Below are 21,220 nucleotides of genomic sequence, written 5' to 3'. Positions count from 1 at the left end.
CCCCCTACAATCTCTGTTACTAGAGCATGCAAATATTTAAAATTATCTAAAGGGTGTGGCTTCCAATGCCCCCCCGCCCGTGCGGCATCCCGCCGGCCCAACGAAGAGCATCTTTCCTTGACATGGTGTGTCAGGTGCTCAACTTCATTCACTTTATACGTCTCTATTCCTAATTCTTTAGATAACCGCAGGACACGATTTTGTGTCCCTGGCGAAGTGTTTGAATGAAAAATTCAGGATTTGGATGGATAGCGATGTAAGTGTTTACATGTCAATTCACAAAAACCATGGGGTGCATATACAGAAATATTTTTTAATTGTTCTTTTTATCTTTTAGGTCTCTCGGCAGCCAAACTGCTGACTGAGTCAGGCTTGAATGTGGTGTTGCTGGAAGCCAACGACAGAGTTGGTGGAAGAACTTTCACCGTAAGGGTAATTATCTGCAAACCAGTTTATACTACATATACATACATACATGCAGTATATACTACACATCCATATAATTATACATGTGCAGGTGTTTGTATATGCATATTATATGAATACTGTACATAACTGTATTTATTTATCTTTCCTGCTAGAGGACCTACTTAAGGGAAAATTTCTAGAGCACTAGCAGGTGGGGAATTTCCTGATATCACACCAGCAAGAGTAGGGAAAGACTGGCACGATGGTGGGGACAGAATATTTCCGTGTGATCTGCAGACTCTTGAGTCATCAGTCCATTCCTCTGGGAAGGAAAACATGATTAGCTAAGTTTCAAAATCATTTTGCAGGGAGAGACCCTGGAGAAGGCTCTGTGAAAAAACAACCATAACAAGCCCCATGAGGAGTCACATAGGCTAGAGGAATGGCAGGTGTGGCTGGGAACTAGAGCATGTCTAGAATTAGAACATGACTAGAACAGTATGTCTCCCTTCACTCCTTTACCTTCTGCCCTATCTTGACCTGGGAGACCCCATCCCACACTACTCAGTAGAAAATCTTGCCTGTGCTACTTCCTAGTACAGTCTGTTTTGATCTAGTCATTGGCGAGATGCCTGACTGAGCAAGAACTGCACAGATGTCTCTGACTCTGTCGTCTTCTCTCTGCCTGTCAGGCTCTTTCCTCTCATGTTTGCTAAGGCTGTAATGTAACAACGGGCCAGATCAGCTGCTAATGAACTCCTTATCTGAGTTCCTCTGTAATCACCAAACCAGAACTCTACCAAAGAATGAAAGTTTTCCGTGGGGAGAGGAATCTTAGCCAAAATGCGCTGGGAGCATTTCATTTAAAGAATTCCTCTGTATTGCTCTTTTAACTTGTATGCTATTTACAAAGGGCTTATCTTTTTTAAATGCTTTTTTTTTTCCCCCTTTTGTGTGTTGTGTGTGATAAACTAGAATAAACAAGTTAAATATGTGGACCTTGGAGGAGCTTACGTGGGGCCAACACAAAATCGTGTCCTGCGGTTATCTAAAGAATTAGGAATAGAGACGTATAAAGTGAATGAAGTTGAGCACCTGATACACCATGTCAAGGTAAGATGCTCTCACATGCTGCTGTAGACACGCAAGTTGTAGTGATCTCCTTCCTTACTGTTTTCCATCCGTGCTACAGTGGAGTATACCTGTTTAAGCATGCATCATCTGAGTTTCTTGGAGAAAAATAAGTATTTTGATAATGAGAAACTCATACAAATTGCTATATGCCTGCACATCTACATGTGCACCCTGTAGACGCATCCTGTTAGCTGTTGCCTTGGTTCAGGTCTGACTTCAGGTCAGCTCTTATATACGCTGCCCAAGGTGTCTGAAAGTTCCGTTGAGAAGCTCTAGAAGTATCTTCAATCAGGCTGAAAGTTTCTCAAGGTTCTCCTAAACCAGTGACAATTATTATCCTGACTGAAAGAAATGTGAGAGGTTAAGTCTGGTTTTGCTGGTGGGGAAACTAACATGTGGAGTAGTAAAAGGCATTGTAATAGTAATTGGAAAAGTCTCTGGGAGTCAAACGTTGTTTTGGAGGCAGATCTAAATGATCTGTTCATGATCTTAAACAAGACAGCTATGGCAAAGCTGTTAAAAAGCCCACGTATTCATACTATACTTGCTCCAAAAGAGCATCCTTTCTCCTTTCCTGATATAGAGCAGTGTTGCACTCCCACAGAAGGGAAACTTTCTATGTTAGTCCTGAGGAAATTAACATTGAGTTTCATTATGTGCTTATGAAAAGCCATTGTGCAATGACTGGTAAAATATTTGTCAGATAGTTGTTGATGTTTGATCAAAGGTTAAAGAAAACATTGACAGATTTAAAAACAGCAATAGAAAAAAGGTGTTCTGCCATATGTTTTCCAATGTTTTCCCCACTCAATTGTTATAAAAAAGGAGCGTGTTCTTGAAGTGATTTGCTATGGTGACTGTCAACAATTACTTCTGCTGTGGTATAACTCATGGGTACTTCCACACTGTTATGTTCCATCTGCCTCTGGAATCATCTTCAAAGCCAAATTTTCTGCTTGTTCACACTATTTAGCCTTCAGAGTCTCCTCAATAGTAATAGGAGATCATCCCATGAGGGGAAACCTTAATGGTAGAAGAAAATTGACGTGGCCACTCAGGATGACCAGCTCTTAGGACAGCTTTGCTGTCCTAGCACGGAGGCATTCCAAAATGCTGCCAGAAGTCACTGAAGCCAAAGCTGAAGATGACACGTGGGCCTGATTTATTGTCAGCAGCCAGTCAAGCATGGCTGCTTCTTTGGTAAGCCACACCCTATTTTCTTTTAGGATCTCTAGGAACCAGCTTGTGGAGGAATATTGGTATTACTAAGCTGATTGAAATAGCCTTTTGTTTTCCAACAGGCTTTTAGAGTGAGGAAGACAGAATCACACAAAAGTAGATGTTTGGGCTCTTGCCAAGGACAGGCTGTCTTTCCCTTGAAGACAAGTGTGTTATTGCATGAGTTACCAGAGGTTGTGCGTAGCCTTTTACCATCATCTGTAAATGCCTTTTAGCTCAGGGTGGTGAGTGCTGGTGTGAGTCAAGGCTCTCAGCTTTTCTCTTTACTCAGCACTGATAGAACTTGCTGGCATTCAGGGATGTATTCCAGGCTGGCAAAGAGGTGCATGCCTTGGCTTTGTCTGGATGTTGGGCATAGAAATGGCCTTGAATTGGGACACTAAAGCATTAGGACACAAGTCCAGGGAATGTATACAGTAGTATGGCTTGTATCCAGAAATCCAGAGGTGGGGGAAGCCACTCTGCTCCTGGAGCATTGAAGCCATCCACGCCTGGAGATATGGGGTCCTTGCTACTTTGGCTAATGCCTGCATCCATGCAAACAGATCCTGGGGAGCTGTGAGGAAGGCTGAAGGCCTGGCATTGCTCCAGCACTCGTGTGTCTGTGCTAAGACCTACTGAGATGCTCATAGATGACAGTTTACGCCCTTACATATGGCAGGACGATGGAACGTCCATGGCAATTTGATGCAGGCAAGTGGCTCGGTCTGAACGCTGGCTGGCAAATGTGAGATTGGCACTATGCCTTACACAGAGCCATGGAAAAAGCTGCCCTGGAAGGGAACCTTGGAGATTCCTACTCCACCCTGGGCTTGGAGCAGCGCCTGCCTCATAATTAGGTCAGGTTGCCTGGGGCCATTCCCAGTCAAGTGTTGAAAGTCTCCAGGGAGAAAGATCCCACCTGCTGTCTGAGGTGCTCCCAAGGCATGCTAAGAGCCTGCAGGTGGGATTCAGACAGAGTTTGTAGGCTCAGGCTCACAATGTGGCTGCCTGTAGAGGAGCTCCTGAAGAGAGGAGGGAGAGAAGTGTGTGCCAGGACTCCCTGTTAGCCAAGCAGGAAGTAAAGAGAAGGAGATATTCCACAGTCAGTAGCACCCGCTTTGAATCTCCTAATTTTGTTCATTTGAAATATTTTATTTCCCTTTTGCTTCTGTGTTTACACAACTGTGGAAAAGTATTAACATAGTTCAAGAATTACTCTGAGTTAAATAATTGGAACGTGAGCACTATATAGTAGACATATGCATTGTTGCGTGGCCAAATCAGTGTAATAATCTTCAGCCTTATGCATTTCGTGTATCTGTAATATATTCCTTACAGGTGTCACACTTTCAGCCATGTGGCTTGCCCATGCTTTCCCTGCAAATGGTCAATGCTCTCGTGTGCTCCCTGAAATCTAAGCAGGACTCTCAAGTCATAGCTTGCAAACCAGATTCCGAAATATACAAAGGTCTGTTGCCGCTGTGTGAGTTTGGATTCACATGCTCACCCAAGCTTGGTGACTGTGGCCAAAAACAGTTAAATTCTGGACCACAAAATTCTCTGAACCCAGAGAGGCAATGAAACCTAAAGGTTTTAATTCTTCTCTCGCTACGCAATCAGGTATCACAGTGCATCTTGTAAAATCAGATGCTTTTTTTACATATACCCAAAGGCAAAATCAAGCCTTTCATAGTTAATTAAATTTGTTTTAGGGGCTTTTTAATATAAGTAATATATGCAGCTTCTTTGTACTACAAAATGAAAAGAATGCATTTTGTTGATCTCTGGGTGGGTCTCCGCTAATTAGGCTTTACCGACTTGATTGAGTTGTATGGTTTTTTTCCCCTTTAATCTTTTTTAATGTCAGGTTCTGTTGTGAGATTATTTTTTGGTCTTTCTTATATTGTGTGTGATATCTTCAGCGAAAGTAAAAATGATATTTCTTGCCCTACATTTTTTTTTTTCATTCCCTCTGCTTGTTAAGCAGCCTTTTTCACGGTCTTTGAAAAGAGATTAGTATGTTCTTTTCATTTGTGTAAATACTGGTTCATCAGCCTTAGTGAGAAAATTAGTATAGCTCTGCAAGTAGTATTCGGTAGGCAAATTGCTGCCTGAACACCACTGCTTTTCAATAGCCTAGCTGAAGTTAGGTTCATAAATCCAGATTTAAAAAGCTTAGCAGAACTATCTGAGAAGTCGTCATCTCCTAACAGTCCTCCCATTGGACTGGTAGGCAGATGTAAAACTTCTTAAAACAAGATAACTTTTCCTTAGCTGCCCAAGGGAGGATTCAGGGGCCTAACTTAGATAGGGAGATTTGCAGCTTTTGACTGGTGGCAGTCTTAGAAAAACAAACCAAACTACATATAGTCCAGGCAATTTTTACCTTTGCCATGTAACAGTCCCTGTAAAGAAGTATTGAAATATGAAAACATGTCAATTATTGTGAGGGTTTAATTTTCAACATATTTTTTTGTTAATTCAAATTGCACTTCACTTTTGTGCATTCCCAATAGCCATGCAAACTCCCTGCATTTTAAAACACAGATTTACCATTGTTATCAAATGTAACACAGGTTCCTTGGCTAAGTAAGATAGCTGTGGAACTGGTTTACTCTGCTACTGTAAATCTGTCTAAAGAAACACTTCTTTGTACGACTGGTTTGCCAAACTAATCATTCTAGATCTTGATTCCTTCATATTCATCTTGCATGATTCCTCCCAGCAGTGTGCCCAGGTGGCCAAGAAGGTCAACAGCATTCTGGCTTGTATCAGGAATAGTGTGGCCAGCAGGAGCAGGGAAGCGATCGTGCCTCTGTACTCGGCACTGGTGAGGCCTCACCTCGAGTGCTGTGTTCAGTTCTGGGCCCCTCTGTACAAGACGGACATTGAAGTGCTGGAGCGTGTCCAGAGGAGAGCTACCAGGCTGGTGAGGGGTCTGGAGACCAGGTCATATGAGCAGAGGCTGAGGGAGCTGGGCATGTTTAGTCTGGAGAAGAGGAGGCTGAGGGGAGACCTCATTGCCCTCTACAACTACCTGAAAGGAGGTTGGAGAGAGGTGGGTGTTGGCCTCTTCTCCCAGGTGAATAATGACAGGACCAGAGGAAATGGTCTGAAGTTGCGGCAGGGGAGGTTTAGGTTAGATATGAGGAAGAATTACTTTACTGAAAGAGTGGTCAGGCACTGGAACAGCCTGCCCAGGGAGGTGGTTGAGTCACCATCCCTAGAGGTATTTAAGAAATGTGTAGATTTGGCACTTCAGGGCATGCTCTAGTGGCAGAGATTGTAGGGGTGGTTTTTTCTGTGTGTATGGTTGGACTCGATGATCTCAAAGGTCCTTTCCAACCATGAAGATTCTATGATTCTATATACAGAAAGGATGATCTACTCTTTGTCCTGCTGTGGTGCCAGCTGAACATCCTCTCATTTTCGCTGACGGAGAGCTTGCATGAAAACCTGACAACATAGACTAGCAACAAGATTCCTCTTATAGGCTACATTAGACCATCAAAGCTTGATTTTCAAAATCTAGTTGTTAGCCTGTGGTAGATACTGCCACTGATGCTCATTGACATTTTTTTTCCAGCTATTTTTTCCACCAGAACTTTTTATGGGATGATGCCATGATCCTTCCTGGAATTTCACCAAATTACAGCATTTTCGCTAGAAAGGGTTGGTAACATTTATTCCTTTTAATCTCTGTGTTGTCTCTGACAGAGACAACAGACTGTAGATAGTGTTAACAGCTGGCTTAGTAGTTTTGACAGCCAGTTTCCTCCTGTGGTGTTAATTAAGTTCTGCTTGTTGTTTCCTTAGTGCCAAAAGGCAGACTTGGCATTGTGCACATCCAAGGGGGTCTTTCAGGTTAAAATGCTGGGTGAAACACGAAGCATCCCCTCCCTACTCACTGGACAGGTTCGTGACAGTGAGTTGCAGATTAACTCATTACCTCAATTAAGTTCCCTGTAAAAGAATGGAGTTTCCTCATACCCATTCATCTGCCAGCAGCACTGGCTAGAGGTGTCCAAATGCATATCATGCCCTCTTCAAGTTTAGCACAACTTTGATACAAATAGAATCATAGAATGATTGAGGTTGGAAAGGACCTTTAAGATCATTGAGTCCAACCTTTATCCTAGCACTGCCAAGTCCACCACTAAACCACGTCCCTGAACCCCACATCTACACGGCTTTTAAATACCTCCAGGGATGGTCTGTCAACCACTTCCCTGGGCAGCCTGTTCCAGTGCTTAACAACCCTTTTGGTGGAGAATTTTTTCTTTTTTTTTCCTAATACCCAATCTAAACCTCACCTGGCACAATTTGAGGCCTTTTCCTCTCGTCTTATCACTTGCTACTTGGGAGAAGAGACTGTCACCCACCTCACTACAACCTCCTTTCAGGTAGTTGTGGAGAGCGATCGGGTCTCCCCTCAGCCTTCTTTTCTCCAGGCTAAACAACCCCAGTTCCCTCAGCCGCTCCTCATAACATTTGTGCGCCAAACCCTTCACCAGCTTTGTTGCTCTTCTTTGGACTTGCTCCAGCACCTCAATGTCTTTCTTGTAGTGAGGGGCCCAAAACTGAACACAGTATTTGAGATGTGGTCTCACCAGTGCTGAGTACAGGGGGATGATCACTTCCCTAGTCCTGCTGGCCACACTATTTCTGATACAAGCCAGGACGCTATTGGCCTTCTTGGCCACGTGAGCACACTGCTGGCTCGTATTTAGCCAGCTGTCGACCGATACCCCCAGGTCCTTTTCCACCAGGCAGCTTTCCAGCCACTCTTACCCAAGCCTGTAGTGTTGCGTGGGGTTGTTGTGACCCAAGTGCAGGACCCACCACTTGGCCTTGTTGAACTTCACCGAATTGGCCTCGGCCCATCGATCCAGCCTGTCCAGATCCCTCTGCAGAGCCTTCCTACCTTCAGGCAGATGCCCAGCTTGGTGCTATCTGCAAACTTACTGAGGGTGCGCTCGATCCCCTTGTCCATATCATTGATAAAGACATTAAATAGAACTGGTCCCTATACTGAGCCCTGGGGAACACCACTGTGACAAGCTGCCAACTGGATTTAGCTCCATTCAGCACCACTCTTTGGGCTTGGCCATCCAGAAAGTTTTTTACCCAGTGAAGTGTGTGTCCATCCAAGCCGTGAGCAGCCAGTTTCTCCAGGAGAATGATGTGGGAAATGGTGTCAAAAGCTTTACTAAATCTAGGTAGATGACATCACAGCCTTTCCCTCGTCCGCTAAGCGGATCATCTTCTCATAGAAGATCAGATTTGTCAAGCAGGACCTGTCTTTCATAAACCTATATTGACTGGGACTAATCACTTGGTTGTTCTGTACGTGCCACTTGATGACACTCAAGATGTTCTGCTTCATAACATTCCCCAGCACTGACGTGAGACTGACAGGCCTGTGGTTCCCCAGATCCTCCTTCTGGCCCTTCTTATAGATGGGCATCACATTCGCTAACCTCCAGTCAACTGGGACCACCTCAGTTAGCCAGGACTGCTGATAAATGATGGAAAGTGGCTTTGCGAGCACTTCCGCCAGCTCCCTCAGTACCCTTTGGTGGATCCCATCTGGCCCCATAGACTTGTGAGTGTCTAAGTGGTGTAGCAGGTCGCTAACCATTTCCCCTTAGATTATGGGGGCTTCACTTTGCTCCCCATCCCTATCTTCCAGCTCAGGGTGCTGGGTACCTCGAGAACAACTGGTCTTCCTGTTAAAGACTGAGGCAAAGAACTTCTGTGTTTTCCTCATCCTTTGTCAGTATGTTTCCCCCCACATCCAATAAAGGATGAATATTCTCTTTAGCCCTCCTTTTCTTGCTACTGTATTTATAGAAACATTTTTTATTGTCTTTTACAGCAGTAGCCAGATTAAATTCTAGTTGGGCTTTGGCCTTTCTAATTTTCTCCCTGCATAACCTCACAACATCCTTGTAGTCCTCCTGAGTTGCCTGCCGCTTCTTTCAAAGGTCATAAAGTCTCTTTTTTTTCCCCCTGAGTTCCAGCCAAAGTTCTCTGTTTAGCCAGGTGTCTTCTTCCCTGCCAGTTTGTTTTTCAATGCATGGGAATGGCCTGCTCCTGCACCTTTAAGATATCCTTCTTGAAGAATGTCCAGTCTTCCTGGACTCTTTTGCCCTTCAGGAATGCCTCCCAAGGGATTCTGTCAGCCAGGCTCCTAAACAGGCCAAAGTCTGCCCTCTGAAAAACCAAGGTAGTAGTTTTGCTAACCCACCTCATTATTTCTCCGACGATCAAAAACTCGATTATTTTGTGATCATTATGCCCAAGACAGCCTCCAACCATTGCATCACCTACCAGTCCTTCTCTGTTCACAAACAACAGGTCTAGCAGGGCACCTTCCCTAGTCGGCTCCCTCACCAGCTGTGTCAGGAAGCTATCCTCGACACACTCCAGGAACCTCATAGAATGTTTTCTCTACACTGTATTGTATTTCTAGCAGGTGTCTGGTAAGTTAAAGTCTCCCATGTAAACAAGGTCTAGCGATTGTGAGTCTTCTCCCAACTGCTTATAGAGTGTTTCATCTGCCTCTTCATCCTGGCTGGGTGGTCTATAACAGACTCCCTGCTATGATATCTGCCTTGGTGGCCTTCTCCCTGATTCTTACCCATAAACACTGAACTCTGTTGTCACCATCATCAAGGTCTGGGCAGTCAAAACACTCTCTAACATACAGGGCTACCCCACCACCTCTCCCTCCTTGCCTATTTCTTCTGAAGAGTTTACAGCCTGCCATTGCAGCACTCCAGTTGTGTGAGTCATCCCGTCATGTTTCCGTGATGGCAACTATGTCATAGTTTTCCTGCTGCCCAATGGCTTCCAGCTCCTCCTGTTGCCCATGCTGCGTGCATTGGCATAGATGGACTTCAGCTGGGTTATTGATCCTGCCACCTTTCTGGGGGGAGAAGCCCTAATTCCTACGTGACCCATTCTCAGACACTTCTGTGGTTTCTAACACATCAATAACCCTTGTGTCTTTGCTGTTGCCTGGCTCTCCATCCCCTACCTCCACTGAGACGGCAGACTGAAGGACCTCTCTAGGACACCATTCCTCAAACATTGGTGTGCTGACCCTAGGCTTATCTCTAGCGAGCCTGGTTTTATCCCTTTCCCCCTTCAACTCTAGTTTAAAGCTCTTTCAATGAGCCAGGCTCGTTGAAATATTGTATATACAATCGACATCTCTGGGGAGAATGATAAGGTGAACCCAGTCTGCAGCTCATCACAGAAGGTGAATATTTAGTCTTATATGTGCAATATTTTTAACTAGGACCACAAATCTGCACTAATGCTAGTGGGTTACATACTGATCTACAATAGATCTGCAGAAAAAAAATTTTATAGCCCTCTTGGGTGTCATTCATTTTCAGTACTATTGTGCTTATTAAAATGCAGTTTGCTGTGGTCTTGTTCATGAATAAAAAATGCAATGGTCCTGTTGTATTGGGATTTAATTAGCAGCTGGGTAAGTGACTGCTGTATCTAAAATTATAGAGTTTAGTGGTGTTTCTGCTGTGATATCAGTGACATATGCACTGAAGCTAAGCAATATGATTTATTTAAGCTTTTGACCTGCTTCTCTACAAATCTAAGGGCAGTATCTCCTGGCATAGTCTGTAGTATAGAGCGTAACAGCTTAAATGGATTTTTGAATGACTAGATAAAAGTGCTTTCATTTTTCTTTGTATATCTTAATTAGAGTGCAGTCAGAGAATGAAAAGTCTGTGAGACTCTCAGTTGCCATCAATTTAAGCGTGACAGAATGGCATAGCATCTTTTGGGTTTTTTTCCCCTTTTTGCCGACAATTTGTAAGCAAGAACTCAGGGAACTGAGAAGAATACATCTGCATCTTTAAGGAGCTGGGCATCTGGTGTCTTGAAAAGGAAGCCGAGTAAATTCAAAGATGCTTAAATTACTACTCGGCCTTGGTAGTTTCACATGTCATTATTGGAATGCAGATCTAGGTTATTTTAACTCTTCACTAGATGGGAGGATGCGGGCTTTCCTGTCACAAGATGCTGTCATTAATCACACTCACTGGTAACGTCAAAAGCGAGGTTAACCTCAAAATCATCAGCCTCTGAGAACTGAATAGGCTGAGGTTGGTGAAACCATCTCCCGGACTCCCACAAGGGATATCCTCCACGCTGTGAAAGAAGATCAGTATTTGGCAGGAGTATAGGAAAGGCTGGTTGTGTTTCAATCTCATTGGACCTGTAAAGGAAGTGGCCTTTTTTGGTGCCAGCCACCTGGGCAGTAATTGCAAGCAGGAAGTTCATAATTAGGCCTTTTAAATTAAAAAATAGATAATATTTTTGTATTACGGCAGCCTAAAAGAAGGAAGAGTGTGTACGGCAAATCTGCAAAGTGATCTCTGTCAGAGGGGACTGTAGAGCAAGGTCTCGCAAGGGATGTTTATTGATCAGGAAGATTGACTGGAAGACTGGCAGCTGTGACCTAATCGTAGTATGAGGATGAAAGTAGTAAGAAAAATGAACTGGAAATCAAGCATGCATTTCTTAATTAAATCCGAATGGAAAGAAACTTCCTCGGTCTTAGCTCTCACAGACCCCAGGGTCTGTTCCCTAGGAGATAAGGAAAAGGAGCTGTGCTCCCACCTAGCTTATTTAATTCAGGCTGCTGGGAGAAAGGCTTCAGTTGCATCTGATTGTAAGAACCGATTTTTTTTTATTTTTTTTTTTTTTTCCCTTGAGGAGCTGACTGAGGTCTGCAGAAAAACAGAGAACTGTGTATTTCATAGAGGAACAGCTGGCTGAGCATACCGAGTTTGACACATTTGTAAAATTTTATGTAAGGTTTCTTTTTTTTTTTTTTTTGGTATGAAATTTAGTAACTTGGAGTGTCTCAGAAACAAAACTAGTGAGCTTAACATTAGCTTCTACTTTAAAGACAGTTACAGTTGTGAGAGAGCGTGTGTGCCCTGCATGCTTGGTTATGTTATCTGTGGGCAGAGTTCATTTGATGGCTTTCTTCAAAATGAAACTCTTCTTTTCTCCTGTTTTCGTTTGGTTTTGCCCATTTATCTGCTTTTGGGAGGGGAGGGAGGGTTTTTTAAAGACTGATTCTAGCAATATGGAGAAGGTTTCTATCGATTTTATCCACTTTGTTGGCAGGTTTAATTCAGGTGTTGAAAGTCACACGTAGGCCCTGTTTCAAAGACTATTAGGACCACACTCCCTGTAGATCTGTGCTTCATAAGACACCTGAATGCTTTCTGTAAAGGTGTTTTTTAGTGTCTGAAAACAAAAAATTCCATTCTAGTAGGAAGGAGGCTTAGTTAACTCTCCTCTTAGCTGATTAGAACAGTAAGTTGTATTTGCTTTTAAATTCAGAGCAGAACCTCAATTTCCCTTTCTAAATCACTTCAGTGTTGTTTTTCTTATTCTGCCTTTTTGCAGATAAGACAAGTATTCCAGCAATTGTATGACGGATGTGGTGGCAGAATGAAGATGGACTTTATTTCTATGATATGGCAGAAACAAATTGTTCCCAATTAGCTTGTTTCTTTTTCAGGATGCATGTTTCAAGCCAATGTGTCTGGCTATGCTACACTCAAAATGGAATTACTTTTGCTGACCAAGTTTCACAAAACACTGGCATCCACAGCTGATGATCTCAAATTAGATATTGAAAGATATTTGGAGGATATTTTGGTGTGCCTTAGCCAATGGTACAAAGCTACAATAGTATCCAGATTTTCTTGTGCTGCATTTCTATTTTCTAACCTTTATATCTCTTTAGCTTTAGGAGATCTGTCAGTACAGTAACCAGCTGAGTGTATGAGCTCCTGAACAGTTTTTCAAAGAAGGGAACTTCAATGAAGGTCAACACTGTAACAGGCTTCTAAGTAGGCCTGTATACTTCTCTCGGCTTGGTCCACCTAGTTGACATGTTCTGTTGTGAATTATAATCACACAAGAGTCTTAGTCACAAAGACACACATTGTTAGATGTTATGGATTAAAAAAAACACCAAAGAACACCCCCCACAAACCAAACCCAAAGGATAGTTTTCCACAGGGCGGTAGATGAGAAACTGAGTATCTGAGACAGGTAGAGAGTTACAGCCTGAAGTGATGCTGTGCTTTTTCTCGTTTTCCTTCTCACAACTTTGCATGTTTCTGTGCTTTATATGAATGACGTTAACTAGGATTTTAAGTTGAGAGAACAAGGTGTGTGTGATGTACCAGTGCTGTGAATCAGCAGAGGGCACTACGTGCCTATAAACCTGTGCAACTGCGAATTAACATGCAGAGTGACATCTTGGTGAAGTTAGCAACAGTTACTCCAAGGTTTAGACGATTTAGCTGAGGGAATATCTGTGCTCAGTCAGTGATCCAGAGAATGCACCGCACCATCTCGTTTCTTCCAATGAAAGCTGACTATATAAGATGTTTATACTGTGCTGTAAAAAACACATGGATCATTGGCACCAGGGGCTTTAATTCACGATACTGCATCCTACTCGGGCGCCACCTGGGTACATAACATTTAGGAGAGCATGAAGTTGTCTTGTGACTGCAAAAGCAGACTTCCTCCTGAGATCCCACTCTGCGTTGAGATGCTGATGTTTCCTGGCAGAGCGCATTCCTTCTTAGCCAACCATTCACTCAGTCTCACCCTCCCAGGAGAAAGTGTGTGGGATCCTGTCCCTGTGCCCTCCCAGCTGCTGGGGCTGATATTAAAGGGGTTGCTGATACTCAGTTGCCATGTTGTGTTTTTCTCCCCCTGTAATAACCCACTTCTTGTGTCAGCTATTTGACCTGAAACAGAGTTGATGTATGCAGAAAGTTTATTTCTGTGCTAATTATATTACATGGGTCCAGTATAACTAAGCCAAATGTTGGTTGATGTGAAACAGATGGATGAGAAAATCTGTTGGGAATTGTAATATTTGTGACAAGCACTGGATTTCTCATTTCCCTGTTTGTTTATTCCTGAGACAGCTGGGTTGCATGAATTTCCTCCCTATAGTTTCAGCTTCTTCAGTATGCTTTAGCCCATCCTGCAGGAAAAGTTTTTGTAAGCGGCAAGTGACCCATGCAATAGCAGGTAGACCTCCAACTGCTGATGCTGGTGTTCTGCTTTTGAAAGCATTGCAAGCGGCATCACGAAATAGTTTCTAAAAATATATATATGCCTGTATTAAATGCTACTAAGCTCTAAAAAAAAAAAAAAGGTAAGAAATACTTCTGAGCATTATAGTACTGGTGTTGAAATATGTCAAATGATCAGAAGGGGTGGTTATTATTGCTGGTTTTATACTGCTCTGATTTAGGTATAAAAATATTTGAAAAGGAAATGTTCTGTGCATCTTGGGGCATATTTTTCATCTTGCCTTGTTTTTCTTTAAAGATTATGCAGCACCAGGAGGTATGGTGAATGCTATTCCCAGCAATATGCTAGGCATAATTTCCCTAAATATCAATAAGGTTGTTTTCGCAAAAGTGCAAATTCATTAGAAATAGAGATGAAATATTTCAGTTTTTTGGAAACTACTCAGAGCTATGTGTAGTCTTTCTTTGGTGCTGCTATTTTTGTTTTTGTGTAGAGCCTAGTCTTGCAGTTTCTTCTCAAACAAAATTCTGATTGACAGCTCCTGGAGTTTTGTCTTTGTAGGAAATAAGGATCAGGCCTTAGGTAACGTCTTACAAGCTCTTGAAAGTAACTTTCGCAGGGGACTCCATCGCTTTTGTGATTGTTTTTATTTTTCCAGGTTGAAGTTTGGTCTTGTGCTTTATGAGACTCCTCACACCAAATTTCTGCACAAGAGACATACCCAAGATTGCCCTTTAAGCAGTTCAAATGCAGTGAAATAGAATACTAAAACAAAGATACCTTTTGTGTGTCTCTTAGCTGTGCGCTCATGAGGAAGCCCCACAGGGAATTCGTAAGACTCGAGTTAACTCAGAGGGGATAATTCAGTTAGGATTGCCTCTGGCAGAGAAGAAAGCTCAGAACAAAATCAATAATTGGAATAGTCCATTCTGATGCTACCCTGGTTTTCTTTAGCACAGCAGTATACGTGTTTCATAAATGTAAATCTGGGAAATGCTAGGTACTTAAAACTAAACTGATATGCTCTGTCTTTGAAATACCTACAGGATGTTTACACTAGTGAAGGGTGGCTTCAGTGTTCGGAAGAAGGCATGGTAAAACTGACTTCTTGCCGTCATAGCAGTTAGTTATGGAATTTTAATATGCCCAAAATGGCTAAAAGGTAATTACCAACATGGTTCAGATGTTACTAGCTGGGACAGGAAGGTACTCCATCTGAGAGCTTTTGCTGCTCTTTCACAGCCCTTTGGCAGCAGAATATGAAGGTGTGCCCCAATTCAAATTAATTTCATGTTAAGAGATTCCATAATAGTACACAGATGCCCATGTCAGTACCAAACGCTTCTGATGAAACAAACTCAGGATATGTTTTCCTGATTCCAATTAAACGTATTTTCATATGATTGAGAACAAGAGCTGTAGAAGTGCGCTTTTTGTGCCATGTTGAATGAAAAAAAACCCCAACAAAACAACTCAGTTTTCTGGAGTACTTGTAAATGTGCTGTAACGTCCATTCTCAAATTGGAAACACTGAGTTTTCAACCTTGGTACCTCTGGCTCATGAAGTGACTGGAGATCTACTCTGGCTATGACAAAACTTCTGATTGAAAACTTTTTAGAATTTGATGGTTTGGCATTTTATAAACCATAATCTTTCCTCAAAAGCACTGCAAAGTGAAATTGTTGTTTTGCACCTACTTCTTTGTGTGTCCATGTACCAAAGAATTAATTCCTTTCCTCCCACACTTTGCTTTCTTCCTAACTTTTGTTACCTTCGTGTTTCTGACAAGGATTCCGTTAGTCCTGCATCTGTATAAAGACTAGGTGAAAAAAGTTTCTTCTTTACTTTCTCTAACCTGTTGGGGTTTTTTTTTTTGTAAACTAATTTTCTCTTATTCTTACCCTTAGGTTTGATTTTTGGCCTTACTGCTTTCTAACTGTCTCTTGCTTTGAATTAGAAGTCCTCAAAGTTGTTAGCCAGCATTTTTCAAGGTTACATCTCATTTTTTATTTCTGGACCAAGTTTTGAGTCTTTTGGGGTCCCTTTGTGCCCTTTTACTGTCTCCTCTGGTGCTTGCAAACACCTGCATGTTTGAATAATGTGCCCCCTGTCCCTTCTTTCACATTATTAATAAAGAGGCTAAATCACATCAAGCTTGACACTTCTTCAAGTAAGTGGTCTTTGGATACTTCTCATCAACAAGACCCAGTGGTGGTGGTGTTACTTGGTTCTAAATATTAAATCTTGATGCAGTATTTCTTTTGAAGCCAGTGGAAAAGTTTGGTTGTTTTTTTTTAGTGATGGGTTGGTGTGGCGCTGCATCAAATCACTATTAAAAGTTAGCACTTCTACCAATTGACATTCAAGCTGATGCAGTGCCCACTTAAATACGTAATTTAATATAAGGTTTGAAAAATCAGCTGTGTCACACAATATGGCCTTTATTGTTTATCTATATTATGGAGTCCAGAATGCATTGTGAAAAAAATGAGTAACCACATAATGCTAATGAGCATTTCTTTGTGAATTTTTAAAGCCGTTATGCTGCCATCCATATAGTTAGTCAGGGAAATCTCATGTAAATAAAATAGCTGTACAAATTACCTGTCGTCTTCCACTCTCAGTTCAGATAAACTTTCTGACTTTCTGGTAGCGGAGAGGTAGATATATAAAATCTACCTATTAAATAGATAATGAAGTAATTAGAACATTCTTATTGGCCACACTGTCACTGTCTGGAATTTATGGTCAGAGGTGTTGGATTGGAAGAATGAATCATTATTAGTAAATGCTACATTTTTTGTAGGGCTTGGGATTTTTAGGTTAGCTGAAACTGGTTTTTTTCAAGGAAGGTATCTGAGCTCTGATTTTAGTGTATAATAAAGCTCTTCACAGCTGCTTTTGTCTGATTTTGAAAGAAAAAAACTTCCACTAAATACAATTAACAGTTCGGTCTTTGCATGAGCATTTAGGAGAAAAAAATGTATTTTTCTCTTTTCCAGTAGCAAATAGCCAATTTTTCACCTCACTTGAGCAATGCTGATCCATCTCGGTTTTTTTGGTCTGGTCTTAGTGACTCTGCTGCAAGGTATTAAGTTTGTGCTTTATTCCAGTGAACACTTAACCATTTGGTGCAGCTTCCCACACCTAGAAGCCATGATTATGTGTTTAGTTTTTATGATGTTTTTGTTTGCTTTTCATCTTGTAGGGTAAGTCTTACCCCTTTAAAGGTCCATTCCCTCCTATGTGGAATCCATTGGCCTACCTGGACTACAACAACCTATGGAGGACCATGGATGAAATGGGAAAGGAGGTATGGCATGAGGAATTGCAGCTGAACGTCTCAGCTCAGCTTTGTCTCCAGGAGGGGCAGAGTGAAGGTGGGACTAGGATGCAGATAGGCCAAGCTGCTCGAGCTTCAACAAACCTGGTGCTGGCAAGAGCAGCATCGTGCCATGCATTTTGGTACATACTGATGGTCAGAGCACATGCTATAAGTGGCATCCTAGCAAGCTTTTCTGAAGGCCATGCTGCTGAGACTGTCTGCAGGCATACCTTCATTTCTCTGTGTTTATGAACATTAGGGCTTATGCATGTGAGTTTTAGCACTTTGCCTGACAATTGGGTAAGTAATATTTTAAGAGGCTTGTAGACCTCAAATGTCCTTTTCCACCCTCAAATTCAACGCAACCATTTTAGTTTGTTACCAGTAACGTATGTTTTCCATTGACTGATCTATAAGGCTTTGAGAAGAATCACAGAGAACATCTATGTTTTTACTTGCACAGATGAATGAGAGAGATATGGAATAACTCAGAGACATTCCCCAGCACTGAACTTTGCCTTTCTAGGCAAAGTTTTTAACGTTATTCACTATTCTTAAATCTGAAAAATAAAATCTTAAAACAAACAAACAACAAAAACCTAAAGGTATCCTCTGTTAAGTTCACTGTATTACCTGGCAGGAATTTGCTGGTTGAATTACCATGTAAAGATGAGATTGTTTGTGATTTTATGTTTGTTGTCTCTTTCTTATGCCACTCGTTCATTTGCTGATGAATGCTCTTCTATGTCTCCTTAGATTCCCAGTGAAGCCCCATGGAAGGCTCCACATGCAGAAGAATGGGATAAAATGACTATGCAAGATTTCATAGATAAAATATGCTGGACAAAGTAAGAAACTCTTTAATACGAAATATAATAGCTTATATTTATATACCTTAAGGCCTCCAAACAGGCGTTACTGCTTTGCAGACAGATACAACTACCACTAGAATAGAGCCTTTTTAAAGAAATGCGGTGAGAAAATCTTGTAACAGTGGACCAACGCACCTGTTAGCACACACAGTAGATTATGTTATATTTCTATAAGTTTTTAGCCTAAAATAAAGATAAAAGGAAAATGTATTTGGGGAGAGTTACTTCTGAAGACATAGGTAGTGCCTCCATCTGTTATATGCCCATGCCCTCTCTTTACTGTGTTTTTAACTTTTAAGAGAAAAATGGTCTGGCTACAGCAGGTTTTTGAATCAAACTTTTGATGGAACAACAACATTCAGCTGATTTTACCAAAGTGCTATAAAAATAACATTTGTCTTGAAATAGCACTAAATCACTTTAACACCCGTCATTCTGTTGTTTAACTGCTGCACTATATACCACCCAGGAAAACTGAAAATGCTTCCTGTTTTTATGTATACATCAAAGCAATTTCTCTTTACTTGCAACAATAGTTTGATTGATTTTTCTTCACACTGAAGCAAAAAAAAAAAAAAAAGTTAATTCCGCCTTGCTGTAAAGCAGATTGATTTCTACGGCAACCTCTTCAGAATTGCTAAGCACCCAACGCGCGGCTGCAGTGAGCCTGCAGGAGCGTGGTGCAGAAGCCTTCTAGCACCCACTCAAGCTGACACTGTCGTCGAACGGGGGCATTTCTACAGCTTTGGCCAACCTCTGGAGAGCAACGTGATCATTCTTAGCGGGCAGGAGGCTCTTATCCAAAAACTTTTAATCTTCTGGTTGTTTTGCTTTAACAAGAGTGACAATTGCTCAAAAGCATATAGAAAGCCTTTCTAGTTTGTGTCACCATCTATATTTAGTAGAACGAAGTAGAAACGTACACTGGCAGTTCTGCTGGCCATCTGAACCTCTGCTTTGGTAAGGAACTATACAAGTAAGCAAAACGCCATGCACCGGTAGTCAGTCACTCAATGTCCAATATCTCAGGTGATTACAGTCATATTTTTTCAAACTGTGATGGAATAAGACTTGACATTTTACCTGAATATTGGCGTAACTGTCAGGCTTCTTTAATTCCAAGATGCTTTTCAGGTTTTATTTGTGCATCTCAGTTTGATTTGCCCAGTTTGTTCAAGATCTAGGTAACATGCTGTAGAAACTTCCTGCCCTGGAAGGTAATGATCCAGAATGGTAATCTTCTACTGTTTTCTCTCATCTGTCAGCCTGTACAGATTTGCTTTTGGCTAGAGTTGCATGCTGGAAATACCCTGAGTGCTCTTGATTGAAATCATACTGCCATTTCTAGGTAAAACACTAGGAGAAACTGGGGAGCTGAAATGATGAAAAGCAATGGAAGAAGGCAGCAGAAACTAGGAGACTTTAACCACCATGAAATAGCTTCTGCTTAACAAATATTAATAAATACATATACTAATTCTTCCATATATTTCAGAGTTGATCATAGTTTACAGTATATGTTGATACAGACAAAAATGGATAAATTTTTTCTTTATCATTTTTGGCTGTCAAGAATGAAGCCAGAATGCACCCGTATTTCAGAAAATGCTTCAGCTTTTTAGCTTACTGGCACTCTGCATATTTAGAAAGGGCAGAAGATGCTTTTTTTTCCTCTGTAGATCTACAGCTCTTTGTAATAGTATGGTTGAGTTACGCTTATCACTTTTTTTTTTTTTTGAAAGTTCGAACACTGAAAAAAGAAAGAGACAAATAAAAGTGGATTCTATACTGGCTTTGGAAGTTATTGATTGCCTGATGCCTGGCATATGAAATACCTGAATCTCAGTCCCTGTCAATCACAATGCAGTTAAGTTGAGCATCTCCCGGTCCTGTCCATGTCCCTTTAAACTCCTCCTGAGAGCGAGAGCAGAGGAAGTATTTTCTTCTAACAGGAGGAATGTTTCCCTGAGCCTTAATTAACTCTGTCTTAGTGCACCCCAAAATCTTATATGGGTTTATACAGTAGTTTTCAGTAGAGCTGTTATGAAAGCACCAGCTGGAGGACATAAAGTAGTGATCCTTTTTCAGACACAAGTCGCTTTTCCACTTCTGTGTTCATCAGCACTGACTACCAGACCACTGTTTAAAATACTTGAGTTGAGCAACCAAAAGTATCCTTTCCCTTTTCTTGCCAGACTTTTGCATGAATACTCTGTCTCTTCATTTACGGCTTCCTACTTAACACATCTTTCCTTGTTGTGTTCCAGCTGCAGCACCCTCCCTGAGCACAGCAGAGGAGTGGGCAGTGAGGGGTTGCTGGCTAATCCAGAGAGCTGAGATAATTAGCTTAGACGAGATCCTTAACCTTTTTTGTGACGAGTGTTGAATAATCTCTATGCTGTATGCGTGAGTGACTGCATTCAGCAGGTGCAAACAGAGCTGCAGATCTTCTGTGTAACCCAGGAACCACGGGAGGACATGGTGTGTTTTTAGAATCCAGTGAAGACAGGAGGGCTTGCTTCCCTTAATCCTGAGTCTAGGTTGACAAGCTAACTTTGCCTTAGTGGCATAAAGTGACATAAGCTTTCATGGGCTCCTGTGTTTCCTGGTGCCCTAATTTGGCTGGAATACAGCAGTGTTTGATTAACATGTTTTTGCAGGGTTGCTTGAAAAATGTCGCATAAAAGGAATTGGTAGTTTCTTACTTCAACTGAAATTAAGGAATCCTTTATCCGCAGTGAAAGAAAGAAGAGGTTGCCAAAGTCAGTCTCTCCCCTACTAAAGAACGATCTTGTCACCCTTCTCCAGTTTTTGAATTAATTCACTTTCTTGTCTTTGTTGCAGAGCTGCCAAGAGTTTTGCAACTCTGTTTGTGAATGTTGATGTCACTTCTGAACCCCACGAGGTCTCTGCCCTTTGGTTTTTGTGGTACGTGAAGCAGTGTGGGGGGACGACAAGGATATTCTCAACGAGCAATGGAGGACAGGTATTGTCAGCCATCACCTTCTGTTGCTTGTTACGGGCTCTATTTTAAGTTCATTCTTTTGCTTGTTTATTTTAGTTGAGAGGGCCAAGTGGGCCGTCCATGATTTTGAGACAGTAGCACGTTGATAACTGTTTCTCTTCATTTACACATTAATCCGG

The 21,220-nt window shown here is 41.8% G+C and overlaps 1 protein-coding gene across 1 annotated transcript in view; it reads left to right on the top strand.

The window, feature by feature from the left end:
- LOC134519724 (amine oxidase [flavin-containing] B-like) overlaps positions 1-21,220 on the top strand; it is a 58,717-nt gene that overhangs the window by 19,848 nt on the left and 17,649 nt on the right. The window contains exons 2-6 of the mRNA XM_063344253.1: positions 338-432; positions 1,384-1,521; positions 17,088-17,192; positions 17,961-18,052; positions 20,921-21,062. Of these exons, the coding sequence (XP_063200323.1) occupies positions 338-432; positions 1,384-1,521; positions 17,088-17,192; positions 17,961-18,052; positions 20,921-21,062 (572 nt within the window). The remainder of the gene's footprint in view (positions 1-337; positions 433-1,383; positions 1,522-17,087; positions 17,193-17,960; positions 18,053-20,920; positions 21,063-21,220) is intronic.

This window comes from Chroicocephalus ridibundus, chromosome 1, assembly GCF_963924245.1.
Source record: "Chroicocephalus ridibundus chromosome 1, bChrRid1.1, whole genome shotgun sequence".
In the NCBI taxonomy this organism is placed as follows: Eukaryota; Metazoa; Chordata; class Aves; order Charadriiformes; family Laridae; genus Chroicocephalus; species Chroicocephalus ridibundus.
Note: the sequence above shows the minus strand (reverse complement) of the source record. Positions and strands in the feature narration are given on the sequence as shown.